This window comes from Euleptes europaea, chromosome 1 (genome assembly GCF_029931775.1).
Source record: "Euleptes europaea isolate rEulEur1 chromosome 1, rEulEur1.hap1, whole genome shotgun sequence".
NCBI classification, from domain to species: Eukaryota; Metazoa; Chordata; class Lepidosauria; order Squamata; family Sphaerodactylidae; genus Euleptes; species Euleptes europaea.
In genome coordinates this window covers 28129367-28146191 of record NC_079312.1, presented here as the reverse complement: position 1 = coordinate 28146191, position 16825 = coordinate 28129367, and the positions used below count along the sequence as shown (strand labels likewise).

The window sequence follows — 16825 nt, the reverse complement described above, 5'->3', positions numbered from 1 at the left end:
TGGGGAAAATTTAACATTTCATTTTGTCTGTGCCCAAGATCTACTTATTCTTCCCCCAAGATAGAATCTCTTATAAGAATACCACTTTTGACTAATACTCATAACTAATTAATTCTTCTTTTTTATTCTATACTTCATCAATCTTTAGCAAAAGGTTGTTACCGACATGAACCTCTAATAACTGTGTCTATATTTCCATTATATAAAGCTGACTCGGTTATTAAAAAAAAGCAGTAATCATATCTATTGAAAATAACTTTCCAACTTTTGTTTAAATCTGATCCAGGGCCAGGATTCTTATAAAAAGGTAAAGGTTCCCTTTGCAAGCACCGGGTCATTCCTGACCCATGGGGTGACGTCACATCTCGACGTTTCCTAGGCAGACTCTGTTTACGACGTGGTTTGCCAGTGCCTTCCCCAGTCGTCTTCCCTTTACCCCCAGCAAGCTGGGTACTCATTTTACCGACCTCGGAAGGATGGACGGCTGAGTCAACCTTGAGCCGGCTACCTGAAACCAACTTCCGTTGGGATCGAACTCAGGTCGTGAGCAGAGCTTGGACTGCAGTACTGCAGCTTACCACTCTGCGCCACGGGGCTCTTCACAGGGTTCTTATAGTAATCTGTAGTTTCTCAATAGGAGCCTCAGAGCCAGTCTCCCTTCCACCCGCGTGGAGTCTTTGTGGCCCCTTATAGAGGACCACCCCTTAGCTATGAGTTATGGGAGCAGTCCGTAGGTAATTCACCCTTTTGATGTCCCGTGTATTGAGTGTGGTTCCTTTGCTGTCTCCCAGGTGCTGGTGGGCTTCTGAGAAGACTACTGTTCCGCCATGGAGCCATGGGTGTATCTGGACCCGCGTCAGAGGGCTCTGTACCGAGACGTCATGCAGGAGAGCTATGAGACGCTTATGTCTCTGGGTAAGGATGCATTTCTACCTTCTTTCCACTTGGTGATGAGTGCCTTTTGCACTTGGTTTCTCTTTGTTGGGGCCGAAGACAGACAGATGGCCAACCCCCCCCCCCCAATAGACACAGAAGTCATCAACACAGTGGCACAAATGAACATAAGAAAGGCCCTGCTGGAATCAGACCAAGGCCCATCAAGTCCAGCAGTCTGTTCACACGGTGGCCAACCAGGTGCCTCTAGGAAGCCACAAACAAGACGAGTTCAGCAGCACCATCCTGCCTGTGTTCCACCGCACCCAAAATAATAGGCATGCTCCTCTGATACTAGAGAGAATAGGTATGCAGCATGACTAGTATCCATTCTAACAGCCGTGTATATCCCTCTCCTCCATGAATATGTCCACTCCCTTCTTAAAGCCCTCCAAGCTGGCAAAGAGGCAGGATCTGTCCCTTCATACCAGTCTCTGGAGAAGCAGGATTAGTCCCCCAAGGAGGAGCGCTGAGAACGACTTCTGTGGCTTGTTTTCTTAGAAGAAGAGTTGGTTTTTAGATGCTGACTTCCTGTACCACTTAAGGCAGAATCACACTGGCTTGCAATCACCTTCCCTTCCCCTCCCTGCAACGGACATCTGTGACTAGCCCAAGGTCACCCAGCTGGCTTCGAGTGGAGAAACCAAGCCGCTTCACCAGATTAGCGTCCACCACTCATGTGGAGGAGTGGGGGATTGAACCTGGTTCTCCAGATCGCTCTTAACCGCTATACCACGCTGGCTCTCAGAAGCCTGGTGACCAGTGAGAGAAGATTCTGTCCCCAGTGCATGCTGGAGGATATTTGGAAGTGGTTGGCTTGGCTTCACTTGGTGTGGGGCTTGTGGAAACGACGTGGATGGCTCCTACGCTGTCCCTGCAAAAACAGCGGGAAGACTGACCCCACACATGGGCCAAGTGGTTTCTGCAGTTCATGGAGGGCTTCAGGACTGGCAGCTGGTGGGGGGGGGCGCTCTCTGCACTGGTGATGTAGCAAGTGGATTTGTGGCGCCCTTGGCATATTAATTCACATGGGTTTTAGAAACTGACTTCATATATTGAAAATGTGCATTAAAAATAGCCTTATTGTCGTATTACATATTGGGGCTGGGGTGGACCAAAGGAAGGATGGCAGCTCTCCTAAGCCCACTTTAGTGAATTTAGGGTGGAGGTGAGCTTTGAATTGGCTGTTTCCAAGGTTATAGCACATAACTCTGTCCCTGCCCAACACTGGATTTGATTGTAGTGTTGCCCAAGTAGAGTTTTGAATGTTCAGATTTCCCAGTTACCACTTCAGTTGAGAGCCTGGATGGAAATAATTTTGAAAACCCATTAAGCTAATTAGCAAGGCTGAGATTTGGAGGAGCATTTCAGGTACCTCTGTGACAGTAATAAGATCACAAACATTCAGACACCCTGGCTGATTTCACGCAGATGTTTCTCTCCACCGTGGCTGCTTTACAGCACTGCTGCTTTTGGGAGCATCTGCGTGGCATTTCCCTCTAATTTCATCCTGCTTCGGTGTTCTCCTCTCCTCCCCGCTTTGTTACGATCTTTCCCAACCTTGGTTTGGTACTATTTTGATTGTAGTCAAAGTTCCTTTGGCTGCTGCGTGGATGGGAAAGTGTGCACTTTTGCAGATCCCGCCCCCATGGTCACCATTTTGCCTGTGGAGGGCTTTTCCAGGCTGTTCTTAAAAATTGATAGACCTGTAAAGTAATTAACTTTTTATCATCGTGAACTGCTGACACCCACCTCTTTCCCCCCTGGTCCATAGCTCTTTGTTGTGCAGCTTCCACTTCCCCTTTAACGCTACATTTCCCTTTATAGCTCTGCAACAAAAAGGGCTAGAGACTTGTTTTTTTGCAATTCCTGATTTTATTGTGAAGTCTGGAACCCCTCTCCCCCTGTTGTGTGGAGGAGATTGTGATCATGGGGACCTGAGGCAAGAAAAGTGCAGGGGAAATGTGTTGTGTGGATGGTCTGTGAATGTCTCTGCATTTGCAGGAACAACATGAACTATGCAGAGGATAGTCTCTGTCTGGAAGCAGCCTCTGTCTGGAATTTTCCTAGTTTGAATTCTGGCATTTGACCACAATCTGAAGAACCTGTACATGCGGAAGGCATTTTGTGCAACATTCCACCCTAGGATACGCATTCTAAAAGAAGCTGCAATGCAAGAAGCCACATAACCTGTTGAGAAGATCACACACATCTGCATAACAACATAAGCTTATCTTGAGACAAAGCACGTAGGAAGCTGCCTTGATTGTTCCGGCTACCTCAGTCTTGTGTACTCCTGTGGTTTTCAGCTCATGGGTCTGACCCTCAGGTGGGTCTTGGAACCCCATCTGTTGCTGGGTCGCAAGCCCCTATAGACCTGCTTTTTTGTATGTGGATGCTGCTTTTTGTAAGAGCCTGCTGCTAGCATGCATGCATCAAGAATGAAGGGGGCATACTTCCTGCGCAGGATGGCATGCTCATTCAAGTGATGGGAGAAGATTGTTAGCGCAGGCAGGTTTAGATTATCTCCCCTCCCATAAAACTCAGATTTGCTTTGTCTTTCCTTGGCTGAATGTGACCTAGCTCGCCCCTGGCTTATTGGAAGAGCTTCTGCTTTGCATGCGGAAGGTTCCAGGTTCAATCCCCAGCATCTCCAGTTTAAAGGATCAGGTAGTGAGTGCTATGAAAGACTCTACATGAGATCCTGGAGAGATGCTGCCAGTCTGAGTAGACAATACTGCCCTTGAGGGATGGATGCTCTGACTCAGTATAAGGCAGGTCCCCGTGTCCATCATTTGACCCTCTCAAATGCTCTGTGCATATGTTTGGGTCATAGACATCTTCCCCAGGAAGTTGATCTGTATGCATTCCTTCCCCTAGTCCCCTTTCTGTACTTAATTGATTATGGCCTACCCCCCCCCCCCTTCACTTTTACAATCTGGTTTCTCCCTCTCTGTCCCAGTGAGGGTCATTTCTACTCTGCATTCCCCTCAACTGCATTTCTTTCCTCCTTCCTCCCCCAGCCTATTTGGATCCCATCCCCAGTCTTTCTACCCCCCCCTAATGAGGGGGAGGCTTTGCTGTTAGTCAGTGGATCAGGAAAAGGGATTTGGTGTGTACTTAAAAAAATATTGGCAGGGATTGAAAATGGGCAACTTGTTCCTTGGTAGCTGACTAGCTCAGTGTTGTCTGTTCTGACTGGCAGTGGCTCTTCAAGGGCTCAAGAAGAGCAAATTCTTTCTTGTGACTTAAGGATTGAGCTCAGAGCCTCCTGGAGTGAAAGCCGTGTCCTCTGCCATGCTGCATGTTCCCTCCCCAAGCTGTCGGATCCCCTTCCCCTATGGTGTGGTTTTGTTTTGGAATTGAACCTAGGCTCTTTTGCACCAAAAGAGAGCGTATGGGCTCTAGATCAGGGGTGCTAAACTCATTTTTATTTTTTTATTTTTTAATAAGGGGATACAAAAGAAAAAAAGGGAAGGCAGGAAAGGAGATCATCCACTATAGAAAAAGCATTTTTCCAAATATATAAGTACATAAACTGAGTCGGATTTGAAGAATTATTAAACAAAAAAATGTAACAATACAATATATTTATGTTTAACTAAATAAATGTTTATACTTCTTAAGATATATATGTTGATCATTTTATCATCTTATATATATTAAATGATTAGCATTTCTTAAAAAAAAACCAATTCATTGTAGAAATCAACCAATTATCATTCTAACTAGACTTTATGTAAGTCATATATGTTTGTCTATATATTTTTTCTAGCTTTTTGTGTTACAATAATCAATCTGTTGACATATAAGTATAAAATGGTTCCCATTTCTCATTGAACTGTTCTATGGTTTCATTGTAAATTAGATTTGCCAAAAAGGTCATTCTGGCCATGTTAGCATATTCATTAAACTCATCTGTTACGAGGGCCGGGTTTGACATCAGTGTCACTTGGTTGGGCTGGGCCATATGCCTCGCCAGCCCAGATAGGGAATTGCGGGGTGGGGGTGGGTTTGGCTGCCTCAGCCGGCTCGCAGGCCGGATAAGAGCTCTCAAAGGGCCGGATTCGGCCCGCGGGCCTAATGTTTGGCACCGCTGCTCCAGATCAACAAGGCTGGCCTTTTAGATAAGTGCCACTTTGACCCTCAGCGTTTTGGGGTGAGGTGCTGACCAGCATAGGAGCGGAAGAGTAGCAGTGCTGGATCAAACCAGTTGTCCGTTTAGTCCTGCATCCTGTTTCTGACCATGGCCAGTCAGATGCCTCCGGGAAGTCCATAAGCAAGACTGCAGATGGCAACAACCTTCACTAGCAGAAGGCTTCCCAGCATCAGACAACGGGAGGCATATTCTCCCTTTGGATCAGCTGTCACAGCCTATGATAGACCTATCCTGCACTAATCTGTCCAACCCTTTTTGAAAACCAGCCAATTGGCCGTTCCCACATTTACATGGCAGAGAGGCCCAGCATAGATCTTCATGGGAGCTCTTGCCTTAAATTGCTCTTTCCCCCTTCTGTTAAACCATTCCCATTTATTTCTCATGGTTTCTTTTTTTATTAATGGTCTTAAAATCATTTGACACTACCCCCCCCCCCAAAAGCAAAGCAGGCCCTGCATGTAGGTTTGTGATCTAAAGTTAAAGACAAGGCATTTTAGAGGTGGAGGGGGGGTCCCTTTCTCTAGCCTGAGTTTGTAAACCATGTTTCCCCTTTCTTAGCTGCAGACAAATTGCTGAACAGCAGTAATAACGAGGAGGAGGAGGAGGAAGACGAAGAGGAGGACGAAGAGGAGGACGAAGGCCCCGAGGAGTTGCGGCCTGGCACGTCTCAAAGCACCCCTAAGCGAGTCAGGCCGTTGGCGCACCGGAGCAGTCCCAAGCCGCAGAAACTACCCCCCATGGTGAAGAAGCAGGACAAGGCCACCCAGCGGGGCCACGCGTTGAAGAAAAGCCTGGAGAGCCGGTGTTCAGACTGCACCAAGGGCCTGTCTACCGGCGGCAGCAGGGGCCGGCAGAAGAGCGAGGCCAACGCGGCTCGGGAGAAGCCGTTCCAGTGCACGGACTGCGGGAAAAGCTTCATCTGGAGCTCGCACCTGGAGCGCCACCGGAGGATGCACACCGGGGAGAAGCCCTTCAAGTGCCACAACTGCGGGGAGGCCTACAGCCAGAACTTCCACCTCCTGCAGCACCGGTGCTCCCAGCTGATCGAGAAGCCCTTCAAGTGCCAGGACTGCGGCAAGCGGTTCGCCCAGAGCTCCGCCCTGGAGAACCACCGCAAGGGCCACACGGCGGAGAAGCCCCACAAGTGCACCGACTGCGGGAAGTGCTTCATCTGGGCCTCCCACCTGGAGCGGCACCGGCGAGTGCACACCGGGGAGCGGCCTTTCAAGTGCCCCGAATGCGGGGAGACATACAGCCAGAGCGCCCACCTGGCCAAGCACCGGCGCAACCACATGGGGGAGCGGCCTTACAACTGCCCGGCCTGTTGGAGGAGCTACGCGCAGATCTCGGAGTTGGAGGAGCACAAGAAGACCCACCTGGGCTGTGAGGACTGCGGGAAGGTCTTCCGCAGCCGGCAGACCCTGATGCGGCACCAGCGGGGCCACCGCCGTGAGCGCACCCACCTCTGCGAGGAGTGCGGGAAAGGGTTCGTGTGGGCCTCCCACCTGGAGCGCCACCGCCGGGTGCACACCGGGGAGCGCCCGTTCCCTTGCCCCACCTGCGGGGAGAAGTTCGCCCAGAAAGTCCACCTCCTCCAGCACAACAAGACCCACTCGCACGCGCGGCCCTACAAGTGCGGGGACTGCGACAAGCGCTTCGGGGACAGCTCGGCTTTCCTGGCCCACCAGCGGGGCCATGCCATGGAGAAGAACCACAAGTGCCAGTACTGCGGGAAAAGATTCGCGTGGAGCTCTCACCTGGAGCGGCACCAGAGGATCCACACAGGGGAGAGGCCCTACAAGTGCCCGGACTGCCCCGAGCACTTCAGCCAGACCTCCCAGCTCTTCAAGCACCAGCGCTGCCACCTGGGCAAGAGGCCCTACAAGTGCAGCGAGTGCGGGCGCAGCTTCGGCACCACCCTGGAGCTCCTCATCCACCAGCGGACCCACATGGGGGGCAAGCCCTACCGGTGCTCGAGCTGCGGGAAGGGGTTCACCCGCCGGGCCAACCTCTTGAAGCATCAGAGGTGTCACTTCAAGGAGTCCCTCTAGGAGACGTCCTGCCTGGCCCCAGGGGAATGGACTATCCCGTACCAAACAATCTAAAAAACCTACACAATCAAAGTCCTTCTTGTATGTTCTGGTTATGGGGAAGCCCCAGTGCTTACTCGTCTCTCGCGAGAGCACTGGGTTTTCCTCGTTTGAGGAAATATGCCGTACATCCTCTAAATGCCTTGACGGTTAGGTGTGGCCGACACCAGACTTTTGGAAAACTATCTTGGTAAAAATGACCTTGCGCGTTGGGAAATGATTCTGATTTAGTGTCTAGAAAATCCGTTTGGATGTCTTACCCCCCTCCTTTGACACTGTGTACATATATACCCCAGTTTTCGGGGAAAGCTTTACCGATCATCCCTTTTATTACATGGCGGAGAACTTGCCTGGATTAGACCAACCCCTTTCCTCCTGCTCCTTTATAATTTTAAACCCTGGATAACAAAGCTTTAACAAATGCCGAGGACAGACCTCCAGACCTTAAATGCCCGACAGGCGGGCCTGAACTTTACGAGATGGCTCGGGAATCCACATGGGGGGGAAGGGGAATGAAACTTTATGCTCCTCTTGAATGTGGAGGAAAAAGCTTTATTGACTTATGCGGCTCAAAGAATCCGAACACGGGAGGTCCCGTGAAATTCCCCTGAGCAGGGCTGGTGAATTGCATTACCCCAGTCCCACATGAGGCTGTGGTTACTCTAAGCTCCAGCAAGAGCCAGCCAGACTTTGTGCTTCATTTGGCAAATCGTGGATGGATGGGGAGGTTGTGTTGGCTTCTTGGTGGTTTTGGGAGTCCCAGCTGCTCACTGCCGGCTTTCAAGGTGATTTTGGGGGGAAAGACACCTTCCAAGTCCAGCCATTCCTAGCTGCTTCCTTCTCCTGAACTGGAGAAGCTGAATGGAGACGTTCTGCCGGCCGAGGCCTCCGCTGTATAGACTGGGAAGGGGGGAATGTTGGGTTTACGAGCAGCTCTTCAGCTGGGTAATGCTTTTGGTGCTCTTATCCCTTGGTTGGGGTTTTTCATTTTTCATTTGGTCAAAGGCATGGCTGTGTAAAAGGGGAGGTCTGGTTACCAAGGAAACGGAGGTAATGGTGTGAAGAAAGCCACCTGGGGTTGGGGCAGGGGATGCCACAGGTGCTGCGTAGTGAGGGATAGAAAACCAGAGCGGCCCAAGGAGGGCCGAGCTTTTGTAATGGGGTAGCAGCCAGTCTGTGCCTCCTTGGTGGGTAGCGTACGGGTGGCGAGTCAGATTTGAAGCATGAAGAATATGTTCCTGTTTGGGTGTGGGAGGGGCATCACCGGGATTCAAAACCAGCCCTGCACAGCCTGTGTAAGGGAAAAAAAATCAGATTTCTGAGCGGGGGGCATCATTTTTCCAGGTCACCCAGACAACTAAGCATCTGGGAATTTTCTCGGTGTGGCTTTAAAGCAAATAAAGCAAAGGAAGCCATTTTTCCCCAAAGGGGAGGCCTGCCTGGATCAGAAATGGAGCCTTTGCTATGCTTTTTTTCTTTTTTGGGGGTGGGTGGTGGGGAGGGCCGATTGGAATATGAGGGTTCACGAAGCAGGCCTTGAGTCTAACCTCAAGAAAGGCACACGCTAACAGTGGAGATTGAAGGCAGCTGAAGTCTTTCATTTCAGGGGAGAACGGGGGGGGGGCTCCCCCTTTGCAGCGGGAGGGAGGCTAACCTATGGGATTGACTGCTGTAAGATGGGGGAAGAGGGGGAGGCGGCTGGCTGGCCACTCCACTCAGCCCTACAGCTTGGTGGCAGATGCTGCCGGGCGGGGGGGGGGGGGAGAGAGAGGTAGGCAGGTGAGTTGTTACTACTGAGCGGGGATGCTCCTTGGAGCTGTGCGAGAGGGAGAGGAGCAGGCCCTGGGTTACCAGCAAAGAAACCTTCCCTGTGGGTTCTTGGGGGGGGGGGGGGAAAGGATCTCTGGTGGGATTGTTGAACTGGCTGATCTGGTGACCGTTCCTCCCCCCCACCCCACCCCCAATCTCTCCCCCCCCCAACACCTACCTCAGAATCCTGCTTCCAGGATGACCGGTTGAAAGAGTCCACCCCCTACCTTCAGAGAGGTCCGTGGAGGCCAGGCCGGCTTTCCTGGCTTGTGGGAAGAACCCCCCTCCTCTGGCTGTGGTCTTACCTGCTGCGATGCCGCACCTGCCGGGCCCAGATCCGCCAGGCGCTCTTGTCCCAGCAAGTCAGTCGGGGGCTCCCTGTTAGGGAAGGTCAGGCCTCTGGCGCCGGGTGCTCTGCTTCTGTGACTATGTCTGCCTCTGTTCTTCACAACCCCCTTCCAATTCCACACATTCTCCAGCAGAGCGTATTTTTTTACTTTGTTTGCTTTTTTGGGAGTACCTCTTTTGAGACGTGTTTCTGTTTTGTTTCCTCCGCCTTCGTTTTTATCCAAAGCAAGTATTGTCGTCTCTCCCCCCCCCCGTTTAGGGTTCTCTTCTTTTCTCTCCCCCCCCCTTTGAAATGACATATAGAGAAAGACATTTCTAAGCTCTGATTCCTTTGTTGTTGGTTAGGAGTAATAAAGTAAAAAACACCTATACTGCGTGCGCATCTGGTTTCTTTTCTGTGTATGGTAATGGAGGTGTTATAACCGTTAAAAAAGGGAAAGGTCCCCTGTGCAAGCACCGGGTCGTTCCTGACCCATGGGGTGGCGTCACATCCCGACGCTTCCAAGGCAGACTTTGTTTTACGGGGTGGGTTGCCGGTGCCTTCCCCAGTCGTCTTCCCATTACCCCCAGCAAGCCGGGTACTCATTTTACCGACCTTGGAAGGATGGAAGGCTGAGTCAACCTTGAGCCGGCTGCCTGAAACCGACTTCTGTCGGGATCGAACTCAGGTTGTGAGCAGAGCTTTTGCCTGCCGTACTGCAGCTTACCACTCTGCCCCACGGGGCTCTTATTATAACACGGGGCTCTTGTTAATTTGGCCCTAAGATTATAACGTGATTTTTACCATTGGTTCTCCTGACCCAATAATGCACCAGGGGTGGGGGAGCTGGTTTCCAAAGTGTGTGAATTTGGGACTACAGCACAGGGGAAGGTGAGGCTTCAGCTTCCCATGTATCACTTTTGAGACCTGTAACAGCGCCTGCTTTTTGCCCCGTTGTGCGGCAGCGTGCATAGCTCATCCATATATCCCTCAGGCCGGTTTGTGTGTGGAAAATCTCTGGCTGGAAAGCTGTGAAGCCGCATGTGGTTTGGGAACCAGTTCCCTTACACCTGATAGGTGAAGGTATGGGTCAAAGTCAGGATGGGGGCGGGAATCTGGGTTAAAAGGCATAAAGTGGTGTGTGGCCCTTAAGCCTCCTGTGACTGTTGGCTTGCTGAACCTTATGTGGTTATCACAGGCTGCGTAGAAAAGAAAGCAGGGCCTGTGGGAATTCATGCTCAACTCCTCACCCTTGTTCTGTGGCCAAAGAGCGTGGATCACGAGGGTCACTCCAGCTCCCCTCCAAAGAGGCCAGTATTGACGACCTGGTTTTGACTGCGGAAGCGCATGTACCAGATCAAAGTGAGCCATGCTCTTGGTTCCAGCTCTTAATCTATACCCTGTCTTTCCATATGGCTCAAGATAATGTGCAATTCCCCAAAAGATAAAACACATAAGAAGAGTTGGTTTTTTATATGCTGACTTTCTCTACCGCTTAAGGGAGAATCAAACTGGCTTACAATCACCTTCCCTTCCCCTCCCCACAACAGGCACCCACCCTGTGAGGTAGGTGGGGCTGAGAAAGCTCTAAGAGAGCTGTGACTAGCCCAAGGCCATCCAGCTGGCTTCATGTAGAGGAGTGGGGAAACCAACTCGGTTCACCAGATTAGCGTCCGCCACTCATGGAGGAGGGGGGAATCAAACCTGGTTCTCCAGATTAGAGTCCACCCCTCCAAACCACTGCTCTTAACCACCACACCAGTAAAGCTCCATCTGTCTGTACTGAAGAAAACTTCTTCAGCTTAAACCCCATCCACGGCCCTTACAAATAAAACAACTGACAGTGACTCCCAAGAGCTTCTCAAGAGGGTGCCCCCGTCACCTCCTCAGGTAAGCTCATTCCTCAAGGTGGGAGCAACTACAAAGAACAGGCTCTAGCAGGTGCCAAGCAGGGCCACCTTCGGGGAGGGGACAAGTCAAAGGTGGCAACTAGAAGACTGCGCTTGGTGCTCAGGGGCAGAGGGGGGGAGGCTGCATTGGCAGCCAGAAGTATTCTGCATCAATCCTTGTTTCAGCCCCTAAATTCAAGTAGACAGGAAGAGGAGGCAGAATTGCATTAGCTTCATGCCACCCATTCCTCCAATCAGGTTGCCTCACTTGCCCCCGCCATCCTTAACCCACATTATAGTGTCCTTGTGTGTTGAATAATGAAAGAGCCTTTGAAACTAGCAGCCTTTGTCTTAAATCAGGAATCTCATTTGGTCATCATCTGCTGAGGCCTCAAGGGCCAAGGCTGGTGTGTAAAGAAGAGGCACTGAGGTTGAAACCTGCCTAGAAGCTTTACTGTTGTCTTTAAAAAAAACATCCCAAGAGCTCAGAACATGGTCCCACCTTTCTTTCACAAAGCTCTTGAGTGGGGGCTTCTCTGTATCGCACTGATTGTTTACTAAATCACACATATTCTACTGGTGGGACTTTGAAACCTTGCTTTTGGTTTCCAGGTCTTGGGTTTGTGGTGGTTTCAGCGCTGAGAGCAGCTATTGTCTTGACGATTTAAGATGCAGTGTGGCGTAGTGGTTACAGTGTCGGGCTAGGACCTGGGGGACCTAGGATCGAATCCCCATTCAGCCTAACCTACTTCACAGGGCTGTTGTGAGGATAAAATGGAGGAGAACCCACATGAGCTGTTTTGGGCCCCCACTGGGGGAAAAGGCAGAGTATAAATGTAACCAAAAAAAAAGGTGCCTTACATATCTGTCAATAAGCCTCATGCAAATCCAGCCTGTGCACATCCATAGAGATTTACTTAGCTTCCAGGATCAAGATTTTCAATGCATTTTGGCAAGAACTATAACAGTAAGGAGGAAAGGACACTAAAAGTACAGACCTGGGAAATGTAGGAGTTAAATAATAAAGTGTGCGTCAGTGGGAAGTTATAATCAGGGTCCGGGCTTAACAAACAAACCAATACAGCAATACAGCAATCGAAAAAGACTTGAACTCAGTGGACCAGGAGGAAACATGTTCTGTAAACTCTGCAACAATACAAACTTAATAGTTCTGCACGATGCACATTAATGTATATGAAATCTAGCTTAGTTTTGTCTACACAAAAAGCAGTGTGTGTATGGGGGGGCAGTCTTTTCCATACCTGCTGCCTCATCCTGTAACTGAGTCCTCAACCTGCATGCAAAACAGGCATTTAATCCTTCCTCTTCTACCAAATATTATTTCGCAGCCATTAACCTTTATACCCTGATCCTAGGAAGCTTTCTTCAGATTTTACCTTCAGGGCGCATGTCATTCAGTGTTAACTCTTCCCTGTAGGGACTGCAATTAGACTTTCCTCCCCTTAACAAAACCTGAGTTACTTGGGGTACTTATTACTCATTCAAACAAAACATTTGCATGCGTACCACTTGCAGGAATTTGAAAATTACAGATATCCTGATTCTAGATCCAGGTGGTGAAGAGATTCTTAGAAGTGCATTCTAGGTACAAAGGTGGCATCTGCCTCTGGGTAAGTTGGCATGAAGTGGCAGGATGCCTGATTCATTGTGGCTTATGAAGCGTGCACTGGATAGACTGTGACTTCAATTATGCTTTTTCCCCCAAAATAAAAAAATCTCTGTTCACAGCCTGTGCGTCAAGACGCAGTGGACAGTTCATGTAGTCCAGACTCGTCCTGGCAGAACTTCCCTGGGTGGCTGGTCTCAGTTCTTCTGTTCAATGGACATAAACAACAATCCACCTTTCTGTCGAGGGGTGAAAAGTTGTTTTAAAAACAGGTGTGTGTGTGCGTGTTGGGGGGGGGGGAGTAAAACATGGGACAGCAAGCCTCTTCCTTCACCTCCCAGTGTGAAATGTTGTTTGGTCTCCAGAAAGCCAAGAAAGTAGGAATTCGTTCCTTCTCCAGGATGGGTTGACTAAAATGGAGTAGTGGTTAAGAGCGGTGGTTTGGAGTGATGGACTCTGATCTGGAGAACCAGGTTTGATTCCCCACTCGTCCACATGAGCAGCGGAGGCTAATCTGGTGAACTGGATTTGTTTCCCCACTCCTCCACATGAAGCCAGCTGGATGACCTTGGGCTAGTCACACTCTCTCAGCCTCACTTACCTCATAGGGTGTCCGTTGGGGAAGGGAAGATGATTGTAAGCTGGTTTGAGTCTCCCTTAAGTGGTAGAAAAAGTCGGCATATAAAAACCAGCTCTTCTTCTTCTAATCCATGGTAGTAACAGAAAGAGCACGGGTGTTTTTTTAAAAAGGCAGCTTAACAAAGGAACAAGATTTGCACAAACGTGAGTCAAGGAAGGTTAGGAGGGGAAACTGGAGGAGGGGACCGAGTCCAGCTTTCCGCAGTGTGTATCAAATTCTCTGCCCCATGACCAAGGTCACTTCCCCCCATTGTTCTCCGTGCATCTCCAGGAGACTTGGCCATCCACTGGAAAGGGGCTGCTGGGTCCAGTGTGACGGGCCAGGCTTCCTGCTGCTCCGGTGGGGGTCTCCCGTCGTCTTCCCCCTCCCACCAGTTGGCCACTGCTGGTGTCAGTAAAGCATCCTCGGGGTTGCCCTGTGGCTGGCCTTGGCCTTCAGGGAGGGCGTGGGAACGCTGGTGCCGGTTGCGATGGGAGCTGCGTCCGAAACACTTCCCGCAGTGGGCACAGGGGAAAGGCTTCTCTCCGGTATGCGAGAGCCGGTGGCGGTCGAAGTGCGAGCTCCAGGCAAAGCCCTTGCTGCAGACGCTGCACTGGTAGGGCTTCTCGCCACGATGCAGCCGGCGGTGGCGTTCCAGCACGGTGGCGGCACTGAACCCTCTCCCGCATTCGGGGCATCGGTGAGGCTTGGCCTCAGCCTCATGGAGACGCCGATGGGTGGCCAGCGTGGCCCCTAAAGCAAAGCTCTTGCTGCACTCCCGGCAGCCGTGGGGGCGGGCCCTGGTGTGGATCTGCCGGTGCCTTTCCAAGTGGGACCCCATGGTGAAACCCCGGCCGCAGTCCCCGCACTCGTAGGGCTTTTCTCCCGTGTGGCTCCGCCGGTGTCGCTCCAGGTGGGAGCTCCACCCGAAACTTTTATCACAGTCGGGACACTGGTGAGGCTTCCCGTCAGCGTGGCTGAGCTGGTGCTTGGCCAGGGAGGCGGGATCCTTGAAGCCCCGGGCACACACCGGGCAGGGGTACGGCCTGTCCTTGCTGTGGGTGCGCTGGTGCTTAAGGAGGGCGGAGCACCAGCTGAACCGCCGCCCGCACTCCGAGCACTGGTACGGCTTCTCTCCCGTGTGGACGCGCTGGTGCTTGAGCAGGTTGGAGCTCTGGCTGAAGCGCTTTCCACACAGCGCGCACCAATGGGGCCGCTCTTTCTCTATCGCTTTCTCCTTGGCCCCCTCCCCATCCTCATGCTCCAAAGGGGTCTGGGTGCCCTTGTGCCTGAAGCGGTGCGGGTGCGTAATGTGGTTGACCCGCTTGCCACAGTCTGCGCACTTGGCAGGCGGCGCCTCCTCGGGCAGAGCGAACGCGGCGTGGGTGCGCATGTGACGGTCCAAGTGGGAGCTCCACGCAAACGCCCGGCCGCACTCAGGGCATTTGTAAGGTTTCTCGCCTGTATGGATCCGCCGGTGCCTCTCCAGATGGGAGCTCCAGGCAAAGCTTTTCCCACAGTCCCGGCACTCGTGGGGTTTCTCCCCAGTGTGGCTTTTGCGGTGCCGCTCCAGCGCCACCAGGTCGCTGAAGCATTTCCCACAGTCGGGGCAGCAGTTCCGTTTCTCGCCTCCATGTGCATGGATCCGCTGGTGGGTCAGCAAAGTGGAGCTGACGCTGAAGCTCTTCCCGCAGTCGGGGCAGCGATACGGCCTTTCCCCTGTGTGAGTTCTCTGGTGGATAGTCAGGTCCGACCGCTGAATGAAGCTCTTCCCACATTCCTTGCACTCATAAGGCTTCTCACCGGTGTGGATCTTCTGGTGCTTCACCAAGGCAGATTTGTGGCTGAAGGCTTTGCCACATTCCTGGCAGACGTTGGGGTTTGGAGGTGGCAGAGGTGACGAAGGCGGGGGGAGAGGGGAGTTTTTGGCCCAGCCCTCAGTGCTCAGCTGCCCCCCTTCAGAATCCTTGGAGGCCTCCCCCATGAGTTCCGCTGCTTTGGACTCTTCCTGCGCTGGATGATGCTCTTCCTCCGCCTTCTCACTGATGGCTGAAACAACCAATGACAGGAATCAGAGTTAGAATGGCCCACCAGGGTCATCTAGTCCAACCCCCTGCACATTGCAGGAATTTTACAACTACCTCCCCCACCACACCCCCAGTGACCCCTACTCCATGCCCAGAAGATGGCCAAGGTGCCCTCCCTTTCATGAACTGCCTAAGGTCATGGAATCAGCATTGCTAACAGATGGCCATCTAGCCTCTGCTTAAAAACCTCCAAGAATGGAGAGCTTACCACCTCCCGAGGAAGCTTGTTCCACTGAGGAACTGCTGTGTTAGAATTTTTTTTCCTAATGTCTAGACGGAAAGAAGAAGCAACCAGAATTAAACAAATGGAATGGAAAATCAGAGCACCACCTCAGCCTTACAGGAATTCTCAGTTCGCAGGTAAAAAAAGGATACTTCGCATCATTCTGAAAAGGGCGAGGTCAGGATCTTTGGCAACAGCCAAGCAGAGCATCCTTACAACAGCATCTCCTCCCGCACAAGATCCAAGGAGATAAATGGGAAGTGGGCAACAGCACACCAATGCCCTTGACACACTGTGTGAATGAGGTTTGCAGAAGGGTCACGGCTCAGTGGCAGAAAATCTGCTTTGCTTGCAGAAGGTCTCAGGTTCGATCCCTGGCATCACCAGTTAAAGGAATTGGGTCACGGGGGATGTGAAAGACCTCTGCCTGAGACCCTGGAGAGCCACTGCCAGTCAGAGCAGACAATACTGATCTTGACAGACCAAGGGTCTGACTCAGCATAAGATAACTTTATGTGCATAAGGGATGTTTCTGGCAGATTGTGCTGAAAATTATTTGGGATTACAGTAACTTGCGCTGCTCCAGTGCTTTTTCAGTTTTTCATTAGTTTTCCTTTGTTACCATATTTTCCATGTATAAGACGACCCTTATATTTTTTTAAGCCAATATTAAGAAATCAGGGGTTGTCTTATATATGGGGGCATACAGAAAAATACGGGTGGGGAAGAGAGCGGAGACCCTGGGAAGGCTGGTCGCTGGCCAACCAGGGCAACCGGGCTCTTCCCGGCCTGCTCTCTTCTCCACCCGGCCTGCTCTCTTCTCCACCCATCAGCTGATGAGTGGGGAAGAGAGTGGGGACCCTGGGAAGGGTAGTTGCCAGCCGGCCAGGGTGACTGGGCTCTTCCTGGCCCGCTCTCTTCTCCGCCCGTCAGCTGACACGCGGGGAAGAGAGTGACCTTCCATGTATAAGACAACCCCCAATTTTTTTTCTAAATATTTTTAGAAAAAAAGAGTTGTCTTATACACGGAAAAATACGGTACTTTAACCTTTCTCCATTAA

At 51.3% G+C, this 16825-nt stretch overlaps 2 protein-coding genes across 2 annotated transcripts; one reads left to right on the top strand and one right to left on the bottom strand.

The window, feature by feature from the left end:
• Positions 1-827: 827 nt before the first annotated feature.
• On the top strand, positions 828-7156 carry LOC130474543 (zinc finger protein CKR1-like). Its single transcript, XM_056846209.1, has 2 exons — positions 828-915; positions 5651-7156. The coding sequence occupies exons 1-2, from the start codon at positions 828-830 to the stop codon at positions 7141-7143; spliced, it is 1581 nt and encodes a 526-aa protein (XP_056702187.1). The 3' UTR covers positions 7144-7156.
• Positions 7157-8452: 1296 nt separating this feature from the next.
• LOC130474526 (zinc finger protein 883-like) lies at positions 8453-15974 on the bottom strand. The gene is made up of 6 exons (XM_056846185.1): positions 15917-15974; positions 14833-15503; positions 14485-14676; positions 13751-14415; positions 9297-9369; positions 8453-8473 (listed from the first exon to the last, which is right to left on the bottom strand). Exons 1-6 carry the CDS (start codon positions 15972-15974, stop codon positions 8453-8455), a joined length of 1680 nt encoding a protein of 559 aa, XP_056702163.1.
• Between the last annotated feature and the right edge of the window lie 851 nt (positions 15975-16825).